The sequence below is a fragment of the Musa acuminata genome, chromosome BXJ1-2 (genome assembly GCF_036884655.1).
Source record: "Musa acuminata AAA Group cultivar baxijiao chromosome BXJ1-2, Cavendish_Baxijiao_AAA, whole genome shotgun sequence".
Classification (NCBI taxonomy): domain Eukaryota; kingdom Viridiplantae; phylum Streptophyta; class Magnoliopsida; order Zingiberales; family Musaceae; genus Musa; species Musa acuminata.
In genome coordinates this window covers 24,790,958-24,805,676 of record NC_088328.1, presented here as the reverse complement: position 1 = coordinate 24,805,676, position 14,719 = coordinate 24,790,958, and the positions used below count along the sequence as shown (strand labels likewise).

At 41.0% G+C, this 14,719-nt stretch overlaps 2 protein-coding genes across 3 annotated transcripts; one reads left to right on the top strand and one right to left on the bottom strand.

Moving 5' to 3' along the window:
- Window positions 1-4,588: 4,588 nt before the first annotated feature.
- On the top strand, window positions 4,589-6,550 carry LOC103975872 (cyclin-P4-1). Its single transcript, XM_009390989.3, has 2 exons — window positions 4,589-4,978; window positions 6,003-6,550. The coding sequence occupies exons 1-2, from the start codon at window positions 4,635-4,637 to the stop codon at window positions 6,250-6,252; spliced, it is 594 nt and encodes a 197-aa protein (XP_009389264.2). The 5' UTR covers window positions 4,589-4,634; the 3' UTR covers window positions 6,253-6,550.
- A 1,546-nt stretch (window positions 6,551-8,096) lies between these two features.
- Window positions 8,097-13,697, bottom strand: LOC135603596 (glutamate dehydrogenase 2, mitochondrial). Of its 2 annotated transcripts, XR_010484133.1 has the most exons (11): window positions 13,449-13,697; window positions 13,243-13,356; window positions 11,393-11,614; window positions 11,184-11,258; window positions 10,979-11,095; window positions 10,580-10,830; window positions 9,945-10,020; window positions 9,691-9,777; window positions 9,361-9,605; window positions 8,456-8,964; window positions 8,097-8,351 (listed from the first exon to the last, which is right to left on the bottom strand). XR_010484133.1 is itself a non-coding variant. In XM_065094318.1 (9 exons), exons 1-9 carry the CDS (start codon window positions 13,554-13,556, stop codon window positions 9,420-9,422), a joined length of 1,236 nt encoding a protein of 411 aa, XP_064950390.1. In that variant the 5' UTR covers window positions 13,557-13,697; the 3' UTR covers window positions 9,111-9,419. The 2 variants fall into 2 exon arrangements, 1 of the variants encoding a protein (XP_064950390.1); XM_065094318.1 differs by lacking the exons at window positions 8,097-8,351; window positions 8,456-8,964 and having other exon boundaries at window positions 9,111-9,605.
- Window positions 13,698-14,719: the final 1,022 nt, after the last annotated feature.

Genomic DNA, 14,719 nt, shown 5'->3' with positions numbered 1-14,719 from the left:
GTGATGCATGTAAAAAAAAATTCAAACAAATATTAGATTACGTAATCTTCTTTAATTGAATAAGATATATTTAGATTTTAATTATGATTATTCACTAATAAAAATAATCAAACTACAAAGTATATTCTACGATTCAATGATATTAAAAAGTATGCGTACCTAATTTTTAATTATGTTTATAATTGATATCAGAATCATATTTAAAATCGAAATATCTTATATCATAATTCTAGTGTGTTTGTATTTAAGTCTATTTATGAGTATCCTTCAGTTATGAAAGGATTTTTTTTTGTGTTATGTATTTCTATCACGTGGTGTGTGCAGTATTCATCCATAGTCGCCTGTTTGCGGGTAATGAAGTTTTCTTGCTCACACAGATGAAGCCGTCGATGATAGGGTGTTGCCTGGTTTTGATCGACGGGCTACCGTGGGCTATCGGTGGTAGCATTGTGGAGGGCAACGACCCACTGTGGTTGTCGGCCCTACTGTAGGCAGCGCCTGCGCAGGCAGCGGCGTGCATAATCACTGGATGTGTAGGCGTCGCAGTAGAGGGTGGCTTGCGACAGGAAAGGAGTTGTCACGGACCACGGCAGAAGGATCGCCACGAACACTGTGTCACGGCAATGAGACTTGGCCGCATGCTTGCCTGCGGTCGAGGTTGGTGGCTAGAGGCGTTGGTTTTGGCCACTTGGGTCGAGTCATCGTTGCATGGAAGGTCCTGGCGGCAAAGTACGTCGTCGGTGTGTCCTCGACCGTGTGCTTGGCCGCAATTCAGGTCTAAGGAGTCGTCGGAGGCTGTGCGATTTGGGTGGTTCCGCAGGGCTGTAGGCGCGATGGCGGAAGGCATAGCGATATAGGGTGCCGGCGAGCGACAAACGACGACGACGACATAGCAAAGGCGTCGTGGGATAGGTGTCGCGACGGCGTTTGCAGGCCACGACCGACATTGACAGGACACTGGAGGCCACGCTTGACAGCGTGCAGACGGCCGTCATGAGGAGGCCGTGCGTCGATCGTGCACTGCAGAGAAGCCGCGGGGACGAACCGACCGCGGGGAAGGGGGCAGGGGATTTTGGTCAAAATCAAGCTGGACCAAATCTTACACCGAATATGATTTTGACCGAGTTAGATTTTGACCTCGATCAAAATCCAATTTTGATCAATGCGACCTGGTCAAATATAGATTTGTCTATGATTTGGAGCCCTAATTTTGGCCGAATCTAGATTTTTGACCTTCATCAACCTTAATTTTGACTGAACCCTATTTTGACCAGCTCCGAGTTTGATTGATTGCACTGGTTGTTGGACCTAATTTGGGTGGCCTAATGCTGGGTTGTCCAATTTGTTGTGGCTGGTCCAATTAAATAAGACTAATTGACCCATTTGGATTTTTCACAGAATTAATTAAAAAAATAATAATAAGTTCTTGAAATGATAATAACTTCTTGCCTGAAATCTGAACACTCCATAGATGTGTTTCTCACCAGTCCTACATCTTTGGTCCACATTACTGTAGCTTAAATCATTTGTTTATCTTATTCCTTCATCATCTCAGAACCTAATGTTTGCACAATGAAACAAACATGTACCACAGTTCATAGCAAACTCTCACATCTCTCTTTACAAATGTGGGTGCTGATCCAGTTTTGGGATTGCTCAAGGAACATCCTGTTGATCATGGAGGCATTTATTGGGAGCTTATCAAGTGTCTGAGACAAACCATGTTGTATGTTCAGGAGCTTGTCTGAGACAACTCCTTTTTGTTGTTTTGTCACTTATGAGATCCAATCGAACATGTTTCTTCTTCCTCATCCACATTGATATTTCAGTTTTTTGAGAAGAAAATATTGTTCTTCGATCTTGATGTACCTTCACAAGAAGTTGTTGCTTGTTTCCAGCACTGTTCATGCTTTTGTGCAACTACAGCAGCCAATGGTGCAGTTTTCTTCTAACGTGTCATTCAAAATCTGCTCTTTATATTTAATAGGAAATATAAAGGCTGTGTTGCTGAGGCAATTTAGCATAATCAAGAAGATAACATGGCCGGGAAATGGCATATTTGGCATACTGAGGATATCCAGATACTGTTCATGGAAAAGCCATTAAGGTTGATATAATCTCACTAATGCTATTATTCCTTAGTATTTACTGTGCAAAACCATCAGGTTAATTGAACATGGGCTGTCTAGCTCACCTAACAATTTTTTTTGGTACAAAAGCTCACCTAATATTATAGAACACTTGAAAAGTACCTCAGGTGGTATGCTTCACAAGCCACAGGTTTCTTGAGGATGCCTTTCAGCCAATCTAATCCCACACTCCACAGATAGACTTGGATGCTTCATTCATTTGCACAAACCCACACTCCACATGCATAACAGAGTATAGAAACAATCAAAGAATAAATAAGCTGGTGGTGTACATGATTCATATGATTCATGGGACAGTGGTATCCAGTTTGCAAGACACACTGTTGCACTGATGAACATCTCAACCTAAGGGATGGCAATGAGTGGCTTGTGTGTGCATGACATTGATGGGATTCTAGCACTGCTACTTGCACTTCTTGGACCACCTCTTTGCTGTCGCTTCAGATTTGGAGGCTGGTGTTTGTTTCATTATGTGGCAGAGGGAGGACCATTTGAAGGCCTTGATGTTGTTCCAGTGTCTCATTTCATACAAACCTCTACAATAGGCTGCAAAGTCTAATATTATTAGGGATGTAATGGCTTCATGACTTAATTCTGTTCAAATCATTACAAGTAATGCCAAGACGAAGAGATGTTGCTTGTGCCCACTGATCAAATTGAGCTCTTGAAGCAAGGGAATGACTCAACACAAGCTGAGATTGAGAAATTGATGGATCACAAAAAAAAAAAAGGGATATCTACAAAGCCACAACACCAATATAGATGAGCTTCAATAGACATTATATTAGTTAGTGCACTCCTAGATAGTTGATAGGTATCATGTTCAAGTTCATGTGATAATATTTATATGCCATTTAATAGAATTAAAAATTAAATATTTTGAAAACATCACTGCAGAAACAAAGCTTGATGTCTTAGAAATATATAAGTGAACAGCTCAAGTGACCATCAATGCTATATTATCATTTCAAATTAATTATTATATATCATAAATTAATTTATCATATATATATATATATATATATATATATATATATATATATATATATATATATATATATATATATAACCCAAGTGCTTACCTAATATATGCTACTCTAATTAATCTTCCTTAAATGATTTCCTCTTGACTGTTGAAGGTATTTGAAGAGAAATATATGTTTTTTATACTTGAAATATTTTCTTTGATTCAAACTAACTACTAACAACTATGATAAGCAATGGCTAATGACATACACACAATTTTCAAAGTTGAATTTCTACCCTTCGCATTTAATCTTCATTGGTTATTGTTAATTGAAACTCTAATTGATATTAATGTATTTTAAAACTTGTTAAGATGTTAAGAATATGTTTTACAATGACTTCTACTCATATCAGTTGCATTAGTGAAATATAACCCATGGAAGATGCAAGTTTACTTGGTGGGCTCCTCAAAACATAAATATTCCATTGATTTCTCCTTAGTTTTAGTCTTTAGCTTTTTAGAAATGTGAAATTAATTTCACAGAGTAAAACTAGTTAAAATGGCTGAAGTTAGGTTAAGTGTCCTCTCCAATGATTGCATGTATTGAATAATAGTAAGAAGACAATATGATGTAAATCAAAAATATAATTGGAGAGGCTAACACATAATAATTATGTGTCAAATGCTTGTGATAATATTAATGAATCATGAATCCCTAATGTCAAAAAGAATTAGGAGGAGAGCTAGATTAAAAAAAATAAAAAAAATAAAAAAAATCAGTTTCCATGGATTAAACATGTCAATAAAGACTTGAATTAGTGCCAAGTTTAACTTTGTGGTCAACTCAGCTCAAGTTAGATACATGTCTTTTCATATTGTACACCTTCATTGCTTCTTAACATTTTGTCATGGATTTATACCTAATATTAAATAAAACCCTTTGTTTTTAGGTGAAGAAGCAATTAATAACAAGATTAGTGCATAACATACATCAACATAGATCCTATGGAGGGAATATAGACACCCAAATGCATTCTAAAGGACTTCATTCACCACTCAATATTTGTATATTTGTTGAGGGAAAAATCTTTCGAAATCAAAAAGACATATCAAACATTAATAATTAACGAACATATCAAAAAGGCAATATAATATCTAACTATAAGTTCTCTTAAGTTAAATCTGACTTTAAGTACAAATCCTCTTATACAAATTTCAAAGAATTTTTTTTATTTTTTCTCTATTTTTTTAGAATTAATTTCTCACATCTTATTTTTGTATTAAAATTTAAAAATATATAAGATATTTTTAGAATAAACAAATAATTCTAAATCACAAAAAGAAATTTCCATTTGAATTTCTAATTCGTCAAGGAAATGGAATCCTAAAAACACTTGACTTCTCCCCACCATCAACACCCCACCCTCTCTCTCTCTCTCTCTCTCTCCATATATACATATATAATGAGTTGGAGCACTCTATCTCTCCACCCATCAGCACTGCAAGGAGAGACAGCGATGGCAGAGCTGGGGGAGGAGCCCCACGCCATCCCGCGAGTGGTCGCCGTCCTGTCCACCATCCTCGAGAGGCTCGCGGAGCGCAACGACGCCGTACGCCGGCCGCTCGCGCTGCACCACTGCGCCTCGGCCTTCCACGGGCTGACGAAGCCGGCCATATCGGTGCGCAGCTACCTGGAGCGCAACTTCCGGTACGCCAACTGCAGCCCCTCCTGCTACGTCGTCGCCTACATCTACATCGACCGCTTCCTGTGGCGCCACCCCGCCGTGTTCCTCGACTCCTTCAACGTCCACCGCTTCCTCATCACCAGCGTCCTCACCGCCGTCAAGTTCATGGATGACATGTAAGTCAACTGCTACTCTATCCGCGCTTCGATTTCCTCTGAAGCTGTTAAGTTCTTGGAATTAATTCCTTCCTGTTGTTTCTTCTTCACATCATCTTTCCCCAGCTTGCTAACTTCTGAGACTCGGTCGTGAATTAGGAATAAGAGGCTTTCTTGTTCTATAATTCCTGCCTTCTTCTTGCGGGAATTACAGATTCTTTCCTTGTGATGCAAACGCAGACAGACATGTTTTTCCCTGTAATCTTGATCCAATTCTTGATTTGTTTTATCTATCTTTTTAGAGAGAGACTGTGAAATATCAGATTTCTTTGGTTGCCTCTTCTCTCTCTCTGGCCACCTCCCAGATGAGATCGAGTAGCGGAAAGGATCCATCTTTTGTTCCATGCTTTGGTCATTAATCTCCTGTTCCTAATAGAAGAGAATGTGCCACAAGATAGTTTGACATGTAGATCCAAATTCTCTGTGCTCGACAATTAAGATCACATCTGTTGATAGATTTGGACAGATGATAGATTCTTTATCATGCCAAGATGAATTGGACCGCAAATGAAATGTGAAAGTTGGCACAAATCATTTAAGTCATTCGGCAGAAAAGCATGTGCATATAATTGTGCTCTCTTACAGTTGTGCAAAGAGTCAATTAGATGGGGGTTTGGTGGGTTTAGATGGCATCGTATAACTCCAAAGAAACCATGCATCCATCTCTAAGATTACATCAAGAAGAAGATATTGCCATGTTGGTATCTGATAATTAATTTGGTGGTGTCTCGTTATTATTGGCACTCTGTCACATCTTTATTTTGATGTTAACCAGAAGGAAAAAATAATAACAGAAGTCATGTAAACCAGTTCGCAATGTTTTCCAGTGTTTTATGGTGACATCCTACCTTAATCCCCATGTTGACAGTCGTGTGAGTCCCTTTAAAGGATATTTATTTGTTGATCATTTTTCCAAGAAAATATGGTTTACATGTCATGGGTTTTGGCCACCAATTAATTTATTGCTGCTGTTGTGTTCATACAGATACTACAACAATGCATACTTTGCAAAGGTGGGGGGGATCAGCTTGATGGAGATGAACTACCTGGAAGTGGATTTCTTGTTTGGGGTGGGTTTCGAGTTGAATGTAACCCCTGTCATCTTCAGCTCCTACTGCTCGACACTTCAGAGGGAGATGTACTTGGAATCACCTGCTTCTCCTCCAAGGTTGCACTGCTGCTTGACAGAAGAAGAATCCAGCAGCTGCCAGCAGAAGCAGCAGCTTGCTGTCTGAGGGCTGTCTTTTGGTACATAAACATAGATCAGCGTGTAGTTAGATGCATGATGGACAGGTCGATACCACCGCTGCCTCTACTTTCGGGTTCCATGGATTCCAACCTCTGGGCATGTGACAGTCATTTTTATGCTTCTCTTTTTCTGTAGGTTTCTTATCTGGTAAATGGTTGTGTACAGAATGGGATTCTCAGTATGCCAGTTGAGGTCTTTCATTTGGTTACTGGTTCATGTTCAGTGAATGCTTTGTGCCAACCACTGCTACAATGGTAATAATAGTTTGAGATCTGGAATGGGTACTCTATGGTGTATATTATATTCATGGTAGGCATAGGTTCTTGGGGAAGGAACAATATGAGTGGGGTGCATCAAACTGGTGGGATCCTGGAAAAGCCACTGGCATGTTTGGCATGTTATGGAGAGGGAGAGGGAGAGAGAGAGATGGAGAGTGGCATTGTCCTGCTAATTAGTTTGTGAAGGCAGCACTTTGCTGCTACAATAACTACAACAAAAGTGCACACAGGCCATTTGGAGAGAACGTGGTATTGGAACTTTGGCTTGGCACTTGCTAAAGTAATCAAGAAAAGCAGCTGGCCATTGGAAGGCCATGTGAGCCTTCCTCTCTTCTCATGCATCCCCCACATGGACCTCACCTTGTCCTCCACAGTGCTCTCTCTCTCTCTCTCTCTCTCTCTCTCTGCATCTGGCTATTGGAATTTTATTATTTAGGCTTTTGGCACTCAACTTTGCGATTTTTCTTTGGCAAGCCGAATCACACAATCCAACACCAGAGGAAACTGTGTACAATAGAGATCAAAATTCTACAAGTTTTAGCTGAAATATGGCAAGTGAGTCGAGTTTATCAATAAGGTGTCGTTGATATATGTAATGGGAAGTGTGATGGTTTTGGAAGCAAAGAAAAAGGATGAATTGGTTGGTACTTATTGTCATTACTCAGCGAGCTGAATTATTTGGGTCCCTTTATCTATTGGACACGCTTGAATAGAGTTATTATATTGGTAAAAAGGTTTGAAATGAGTACAAATAATACGAAAATATATATCGAGTTTTGGACACTTGGGTAGATAATCTGCTTGGAGCATAAATTAAATGAAATACACAGATATACCTGTATAATCTTTCTCATGTCACACACCTGCAGGTTTCTCTTTCTTCTCTTTGCTCTCCATCAATCCAATATTCGCCCAAACTGCACACCCCAGATCATCATCCCTACGCTGCGGTACGTTCTCCGCCATGCTCCTTACCTCAATAGCAGACGTTGCACCGGCATTGCCGATCTTGGTTTCATCTCGTCTGTGTTTCGGTTTTCCAGATGATTGCTGCCGCAATCCGGTTCTTGCCGGAGGAAGGAGGCTCGACGGAGTAGGCGATATCCGACTGCATCCGTGCCAATTACGATGGCATCCCGTGGGGGCACGACACGCGCCTCCCTTACTACCTCAACAAGCTCACCGAGCGGGGAGAGTTTGTCGTCGGCACGCCAGGCCAGTACACGATGGTCAACGATGACAGGTAGACTGTTCGGGCATCGATGGCTCCTGGCCCTCGCGATGCTGAGTTAAACGTTGACGACATGTCAGGGACATCGAAGACGACACCTGCTCCCAGAGGAGGCTCCACTAGGTCACGTTAGAATTAAACTTGTCATTATATAGTGTATCAAAATAGACATGAATCAAATATTTATAGAATGATAAATCAAATTAACTATTGACTGTTGAAAGAGTCTTTGAAAAAGAATGATTTATATTAAACATAATTAATATAATATATTTATGAAAACTATATAAACCTCATAGGATCATGAAACATGCAGTGTTATTAAAATTATAAAAAACTTTGAATGAAACATAAAAGATTTTATCGTATACTATTCTTCCCTTGTGTGATAGATGTATTTCCTAATTCGACATGATGTCGATCGACGAGGACAGGCGCAAAGCAGCTAACGTTGTGGAGCGCACTCGGGAATTGCCCAGCTTCTCTTCCAAAGCAGCTAACGTTGTGGAGCAGCAAGATGATGGCGGTGGCGGTGACGGTGGAGATGGTTCCTCCGTTCGCAGACTTGGAGGAACGCTGTCCCAGAAGAGGACTAGAGTTAATCTAATGATGACCAACAGGAATCAGAGCCAACATCAACAGAAGATGGTGGTGGAGATGGTTGCCTGGTGCAGACATACCATGGAAGGCCTCACAAGAAGGCGGCGTCTCCCCGGTGCCTACGAACTCCTTGGAGACCGCAGACGCGCCCAATCTTCGTCGCAGCCAAAGCCCATCGGATATAGTAACGTCGGCGACGGCCTTTCGACGCCTCCACATGCCGAGACTCTGCCTTCTGAACCAGACAGACAATGTCGAAGGAATGGAGAACGTACTTGCATTGCCATGTCAAGGGCCACTGGGGACTGCTAACGAAGAAGAACCCCCATCGGTAGATGGGGCTCAACGTTGGCCTCAGACAGAGGCAACTGGCGACGCCAGCAATGGCAAGGGCAAGCACGACGAAGCAGAGCAAGGGATGCTGCACACCAACCGAATTGGCAACGATGGCTTCTTATTTTACAAGCGCCAGGGTCGAGGCCGACCTCCCCAACGCAAGGCAGGTGTTGGAGGAGGCAACAAGCCAAGCCATATGAGTCGGTCAACAATTTGACTTTGTTCGCATGCCGTCGACATCACTATTCCATTCCTATTTATTCCAAGAAAGAAGAATGCTGTAATTACTGAGGATAAAATCTACAAAATGGGAATGCAACATTTGTCCCATGGGATATAGTTCTGCGTCGTTTAATAGTGGCACAGGAGTGTGACTCAGTCCCATCAAACAAAATAAAATACATCACAAATATAAGCTTTCAGAACTCATTTGTAACAAGAGGTGTTTGAGTCGAAAGAAGGAGTACAAGCATCACCTTGTTGCCACATAATCAATTTTAGTAACATATAATGGAGAAACAAAATGTAAAATATTGCTCTGCATTTAAATGTTCACGCTAACTTGCAGAGGTGCTATTGAGAATGGTGTATGCATCAATGTTCCTGTAAACTAGAAAAAAAAATGGTAGTGAATTATGAGAATGGAAACCTTTCGGTTTTTTTCCGCCAAATCCATTGATTGATTGAAGTAGAATCAAAGTGCATTTCCTATGCTTCCCAGCCCCTCAGGAGAGTTGCACGAGCAACCCTATTTACGCCCAGGGTAAATGCTCCCATGCGAAGGTTGCAGTCATGGGTCTTGCACATTGCCTTGATATTGTTGAAAGCACTCCTCATGTACTTGTGAAGCTCCATGTTCACCTTCTCTTCATCCCACATGAATCCTTGGATATTCTACCAAGTTCGTAGAGACAAAGAAAATGGTGACCTCAATGTTGCATGTATTGGAAAATCGACTCGGGGTAATGTGATGGAGTACCTGAACCCACTCGAAGTAGCTGACAGTTACACCCCCAGCATTTGCATAAATGTCAGGTAGTACTGGAATGCCCTTTTTGGCAAATATCTATGATCAAAACACAAATAGGAATCAGATTAGCGTCGACCTAGTCTCCTGCCTAGCACACAGGTTCCTTAAAAATCATATTGCTATTTGGTATGTCACATAACATTAGATTTGCTTACTCCAAGAGAACTAATTAAATTATGCTGAAAATTGATAAGACACTGTACCTCATCTGCTTCAGGATCAGTTGGATGATTGGCGGCTTCAACAATGTATTTAGCCTTCACATTGGCAGCATTATCCCTAAGAATATATCAAATAATTTCTGAATGAATACCTAGTAATAGACAACTGTATTTAAACATTAAATGACAAGGACAAAGAAATGAATTTAAGAAAACCACCAGACTTCTATAATAGAAAGAACGATAAACTAGGCCCAACTGTATTCACAAATTTTGGCCCAATGACACACAACCCATGAACAAAAAATTCACTTGCTGCTGCCCTCTGGATGAGAAGATCAATGACTTGTAATATGTATCAGGAAACATAAGCGGAAAGATGAAAGTAGAAGAAGGAAAAAAAGAAATTAGCTGCCTACAAATGCTCATGAACTTGATAAAGCTTTGAGCCTCAGATAATATTTAACCAATTATGCTTGATATGCTTGCCTTAAAGCAAAAATTTATGTAGTGTGTGTATGCCTAAACTTGAAAAATCACTCGACTCAACAATGTTTCCCAAAAAAATTGTGAGCCTATTGATGAGAATTTAGGATGATAAAGGACAGATTCTGGCAGTGGTAGGGTAACTAATAAAAAAAAAAAAATAACATAAGCAGAGGAAATGTGATAAAAACCTGTTCAGTACACCACCCAAGGCACTAGGAATGAGAACATCACATTCATGCACAAGCAACTCATCCTTATCCAGTGGATCTGCCCCTTTGAAGTCCTTCACAGCACCACCCTCACTTCTATGCTTAATCAAAGCAGGAATGTCTATGCCATTAGGATTTTTGATAGCACCAGTAATATCTCCAATTGCAATCACCTTGCCCCCTTCCTCGTGAAGGATTTGTGCAGCCCATGAGCCAACATTTCCAAAACCCTGAAGATTTGAAAGTATCGAATCACCTTGACATGCTATTCAATGGCGGACACATAAATAGCATGGACATGTTTCGGTCTAGATTCATCTTAGCTACTGTTTTCCTATTCTATTAGACAAGATAATAAGAATCTGACATCAGGTTCACCTGGATAACAAAGGTCGATCCTGAAATAGATTTCCCATGTTCAGCCAATAAAGACTTAGTTGCATATATGACACCTCGTCCTGTAGCAGCTTCCCTACCTAAGGATCCACCAAGATCCTACAACGGCACATGTATAAGGACACATTAGCTGAAAGACTTGAATTTCAACAAGTATCAAAGACCAATATTAATTAGATTTACTTACTATTGGCTTTCCTGTCACAACAGCTGGCGAGTGTCCATGGAACTTGGAGTACTCGTCTAGGATCCAAGCCATCGTCTGCCCAAAAGTAACAAAGTCAAAAATATCAACATCTTGTAACAAATGTACAAACCAGATCCATTTTTCTTTGACGACGGAAAGCAGCTCTACTTGTTTACAGATAATAAACTATCAAAACATAAAATGAGTACCTGGGCATTTGTTCCCATGTCGGGTGCTGGAACATCTGTATGAATTCCAATAAGGTCATGAATCTTCTGTGTGAAGACACGAGTCAGGCGTTCCAGCTCACTCTTACTTAGTTCACTTGGGGAACATCCAATTCCACCCTTTGCTCCACCATATGGTATGTCTGCTACAGCTGTCTTCCATGTCATGAGTTGAGCCAGAGCATTTACCTCATCAGGGTCAACCTTTCAAGAGAGTCACGAAGCAAATTTGAGAATAGCAGAAGCAACCTAAGAAATGCTCCATTAGAAAGAACACTAATAAAATGACTCATGGTGAAAAAGTGGATCTAGAGTTGACTGATCATAGCAGGACTGGCTGACAGCACTAACAAACACCATCTAATGTCTGTACTCACACTTGAGTTACAAGAGGCACAGGAATCAATCATGAATTTCCTCTTGGACTAGTTGTTATCCACAAAGGTGAGAACATTTTCTTTAATTAATGTGTGGTAAAACAGAGAGGGAAAGAGAACTGAGGACTGACACATCAATATGCAACAAGGAAGGTTATAAAGTAAGGAGGAGAAACACTGAAGTTGACTAACATATTCGGCTTGGAAAAGTAACAATTGCAACTTAAATAGTGTTGCACAAAATCAAAGAACTAATTTTTCCAGCCCAACACCTAATGTTTAATTTCTAGCACGATATGACAGGGGAATAGATCTAGCTGGCACAAGCCAGATGTGGAAAGTTCCTTAAGTTCAGCAGGGATTCTCGTACCTATACCATGCCAAAATGACAGAGCAGAATTTCAAAACTCCTGCCAGACTCGAAAGCATGGTCTAAATATTACATCAACAGAAAGCTAAAATCAGGAACCTAAAAGTCAATGCAGTTGTTCTAAATTCCAGAAGCCTTCGGATCTTCATATCCTCTGCATCGTTGTGATTCATGCCAGCAAAACAAGCATTACTCGATGAAAATTAGCAGAGATAGCATGAAATTTTACTGTTGGCCTTCCTATTGCTTGTGGCTGTGGCATGTGGTGTAATGTGTTCGACTCACCCTAAATGGACTAACAGGCATAAGTATTAAGCTTATCAAGTGGAACCAAGTCAGAGAATTAGTTCACTGTAACTTCTTTGTAGAAGTCCTGGAACTCACACTTCCTAATTAGATACTCTTCTGGGAAGACTTTAAATACAACCAACTCATACCGAGTTTCCTTGCTGTCCATGATTTTCAACATTAGATGTCAATATATAGGCATGAAACTCTTCCCAATAACCAGAAATTGCTCAAAGGAAACAGCCGCACTAAGGTCTCCTCCAACTGGAGTCATCCATCACCCACAATGCCAATCAACTACCCCAAAACAAAAATTGATAGGTTATAAGACATATAATAACAGCTCATCAACCATGGGGTGCCTTTTGATATCCACCAATTTATCTAGTCTTAATAAGTTATTAAAGAACACTGACAAGTACATAATCTGCAAGTGAAGTCTACTGGAAATGCTTGGTACAGTAAGTTATTACCAAGAACCAAGTTAAGATAACCAAGCAACCTGACATACTAATTCGCCTAACCTAAAGAAGAAAAAAGATTATCCAACAGATCCCAAGATCAACCAGAAAAAAAACAAGAAAGACAGGAAGTCAAAGCAAACATCAACGATCTGTTGATCAAGCATGCATATTGAACAGGTACCAAATTCGAAGATCCTATGCAATTTTCGTCATTGGAAGCAACAGCAAGACTACGGACGTTCTTATCGTGCCTAATTCTTCCAAGAAGTAAGCAATCTAAATCGAACACGCAAAGACCAACGGAGATGATTGATTCAGGCCACAAAAACTCACCTCGTGGTGATACCGAATCCCTCCCTTCATCGGCCCACGGGCATTGTCATGCTGGACTCTAAACCCAACGTACGAAGCCAAGGTGCCATCATCCTTGGGGATCGTGCACTCCACCTGCAAAACACACCCCCCGGCACACGATCAACACCCAAGAGCTGAACCCAGCTACCAAAAGAGGGGGTCAAGACGCCGGTCCCCGCCCATACCTTGATCTCCCTGAAGGGGATCAACAGGCTCTTCTCCAGCTTGGAATCGAGGCCGAGGATCCGGGCGGCCTGCCGGAAGTTGCGGCTCGTGGCGGCGAGGGCGTTCATGGCGACCGGGGACGTCAAAAAAATCCTTCTGCCAAGGAGAGATGGAGACGGTTGTGGTAGGGGATTGGGGAGAGAAGGAGGAGGGTATTAATAGGGCGAAGAGGAGGGTGATCGATTACATTGGAATTGGGATTAGAATAGTATGACAGATTTGGTTAAATGGGAAGGAGGGGGGAATGAAGAGGGAGATGGATGGAGCGATACGGAACGACACATGTCGGAGTAAGAATATAAAAAAAAGGCCTTTATAATTAAAATTTAATGTACATTATTTTTTTGGTCAAAAGAGAGAAAAATTATAAATCAAAACTTTACATAAATTTCTTTTATTTTTATTTTCGATATTGTGGAGGGTTGGACTTGTAGTCCTTCAAAGTAAATATAACCTTTGTACTTTACGTTAATTTTAACATTAAAGCAGACCGAGTTCGCGTTTTATTTCGGATTACCGCTTTTGCTACTCGTCCGAAGCCGTCGCCTCGGGCCACACGGTGAGGTGGTCGAAACGGGTACGCAACGGATGGGGATGGGAAACGTTTCAGTTGTTTACCTGTTGGCAAAAGCGTTGAGAAACAACGGAGGTGTGTTGACGTGCAAGAGAAAAGGAAGAAGACGCAAAGAAGCCTTTTTTCACCTCTGTTATTTTGCACGCTGGTGATGACTCGAGCGACGACTAGAAGATGATCACATCGGCTCGTTCCGAATTGGAGGGTGATGCAAGCTAGGAATTGGAAGTCGTTTAAGCGATTAAAAGATAATTCCATGCGATCAAGTGATTAAAGACTAGGAAATATTATATAATGTCATGATTAAGTTGGCTCGCTTCCTAACAATTAAAAAAATCCAACATGATATTAATATTTTTATTAAAAAATAAAAAAGAAAAAAACACCAGAGGTCGGCGGAGTAGTTGGGAATCGACAGCGGATCCGCATTTGGCGTGGTTGATTCGCGGTGGTCTCGATAAGGACAGCGGCCGCCAGCGTGATAAGGAGCAGCACCACGTGGTTCCCGCTATGTTGGCGATGACGTGGGTGGATGGACGCGGCGACCGGGCTGAGCTGTTCAAGATAAGCATGGTCCGCTCTCCGCGTCCGTGCTTACGTCACGTGGAACGCCGTGGAAAGCAGAAAGATTTTGAATTCGGGAACGTCTCCTTAAAT

What these genes read in the sequence shown, in the direction of transcription:
- LOC103975872 (XM_009390989.3), top strand. Translation starts at nt 4,635, where the DNA reads ATGGCAGAGCTGGGGGAGGAGCCCCACGCCATCCCGCGAGTGGTCGCC. An exon ending in GTCAAGTTCATGGATGACAT is followed by an intron (nt 4,979 to 6,002) that starts GTAAGTCAACTG and finishes GTGTTCATACAG; the next exon opens with ATACTACAACAATGCATACT.
- LOC135603596 (XM_065094318.1), bottom strand. Translation starts at nt 13,556, where the DNA reads ATGAACGCCCTCGCCGCCACGAGCCGCAACTTCCGGCAGGCCGCCCGG. An exon ending in GGATTCGGTATCACCACGAG is followed by an intron (nt 11,615 to 13,242) that starts GTGAGTTTTTGT and finishes CTCTCTTGAAAG; the next exon opens with GTTGACCCTGATGAGGTAAA. An exon ending in ACATGGGAACAAATGCCCAG is followed by an intron (nt 11,259 to 11,392) that starts GTACTCATTTTA and finishes ACTTTTGGGCAG; the next exon opens with ACGATGGCTTGGATCCTAGA.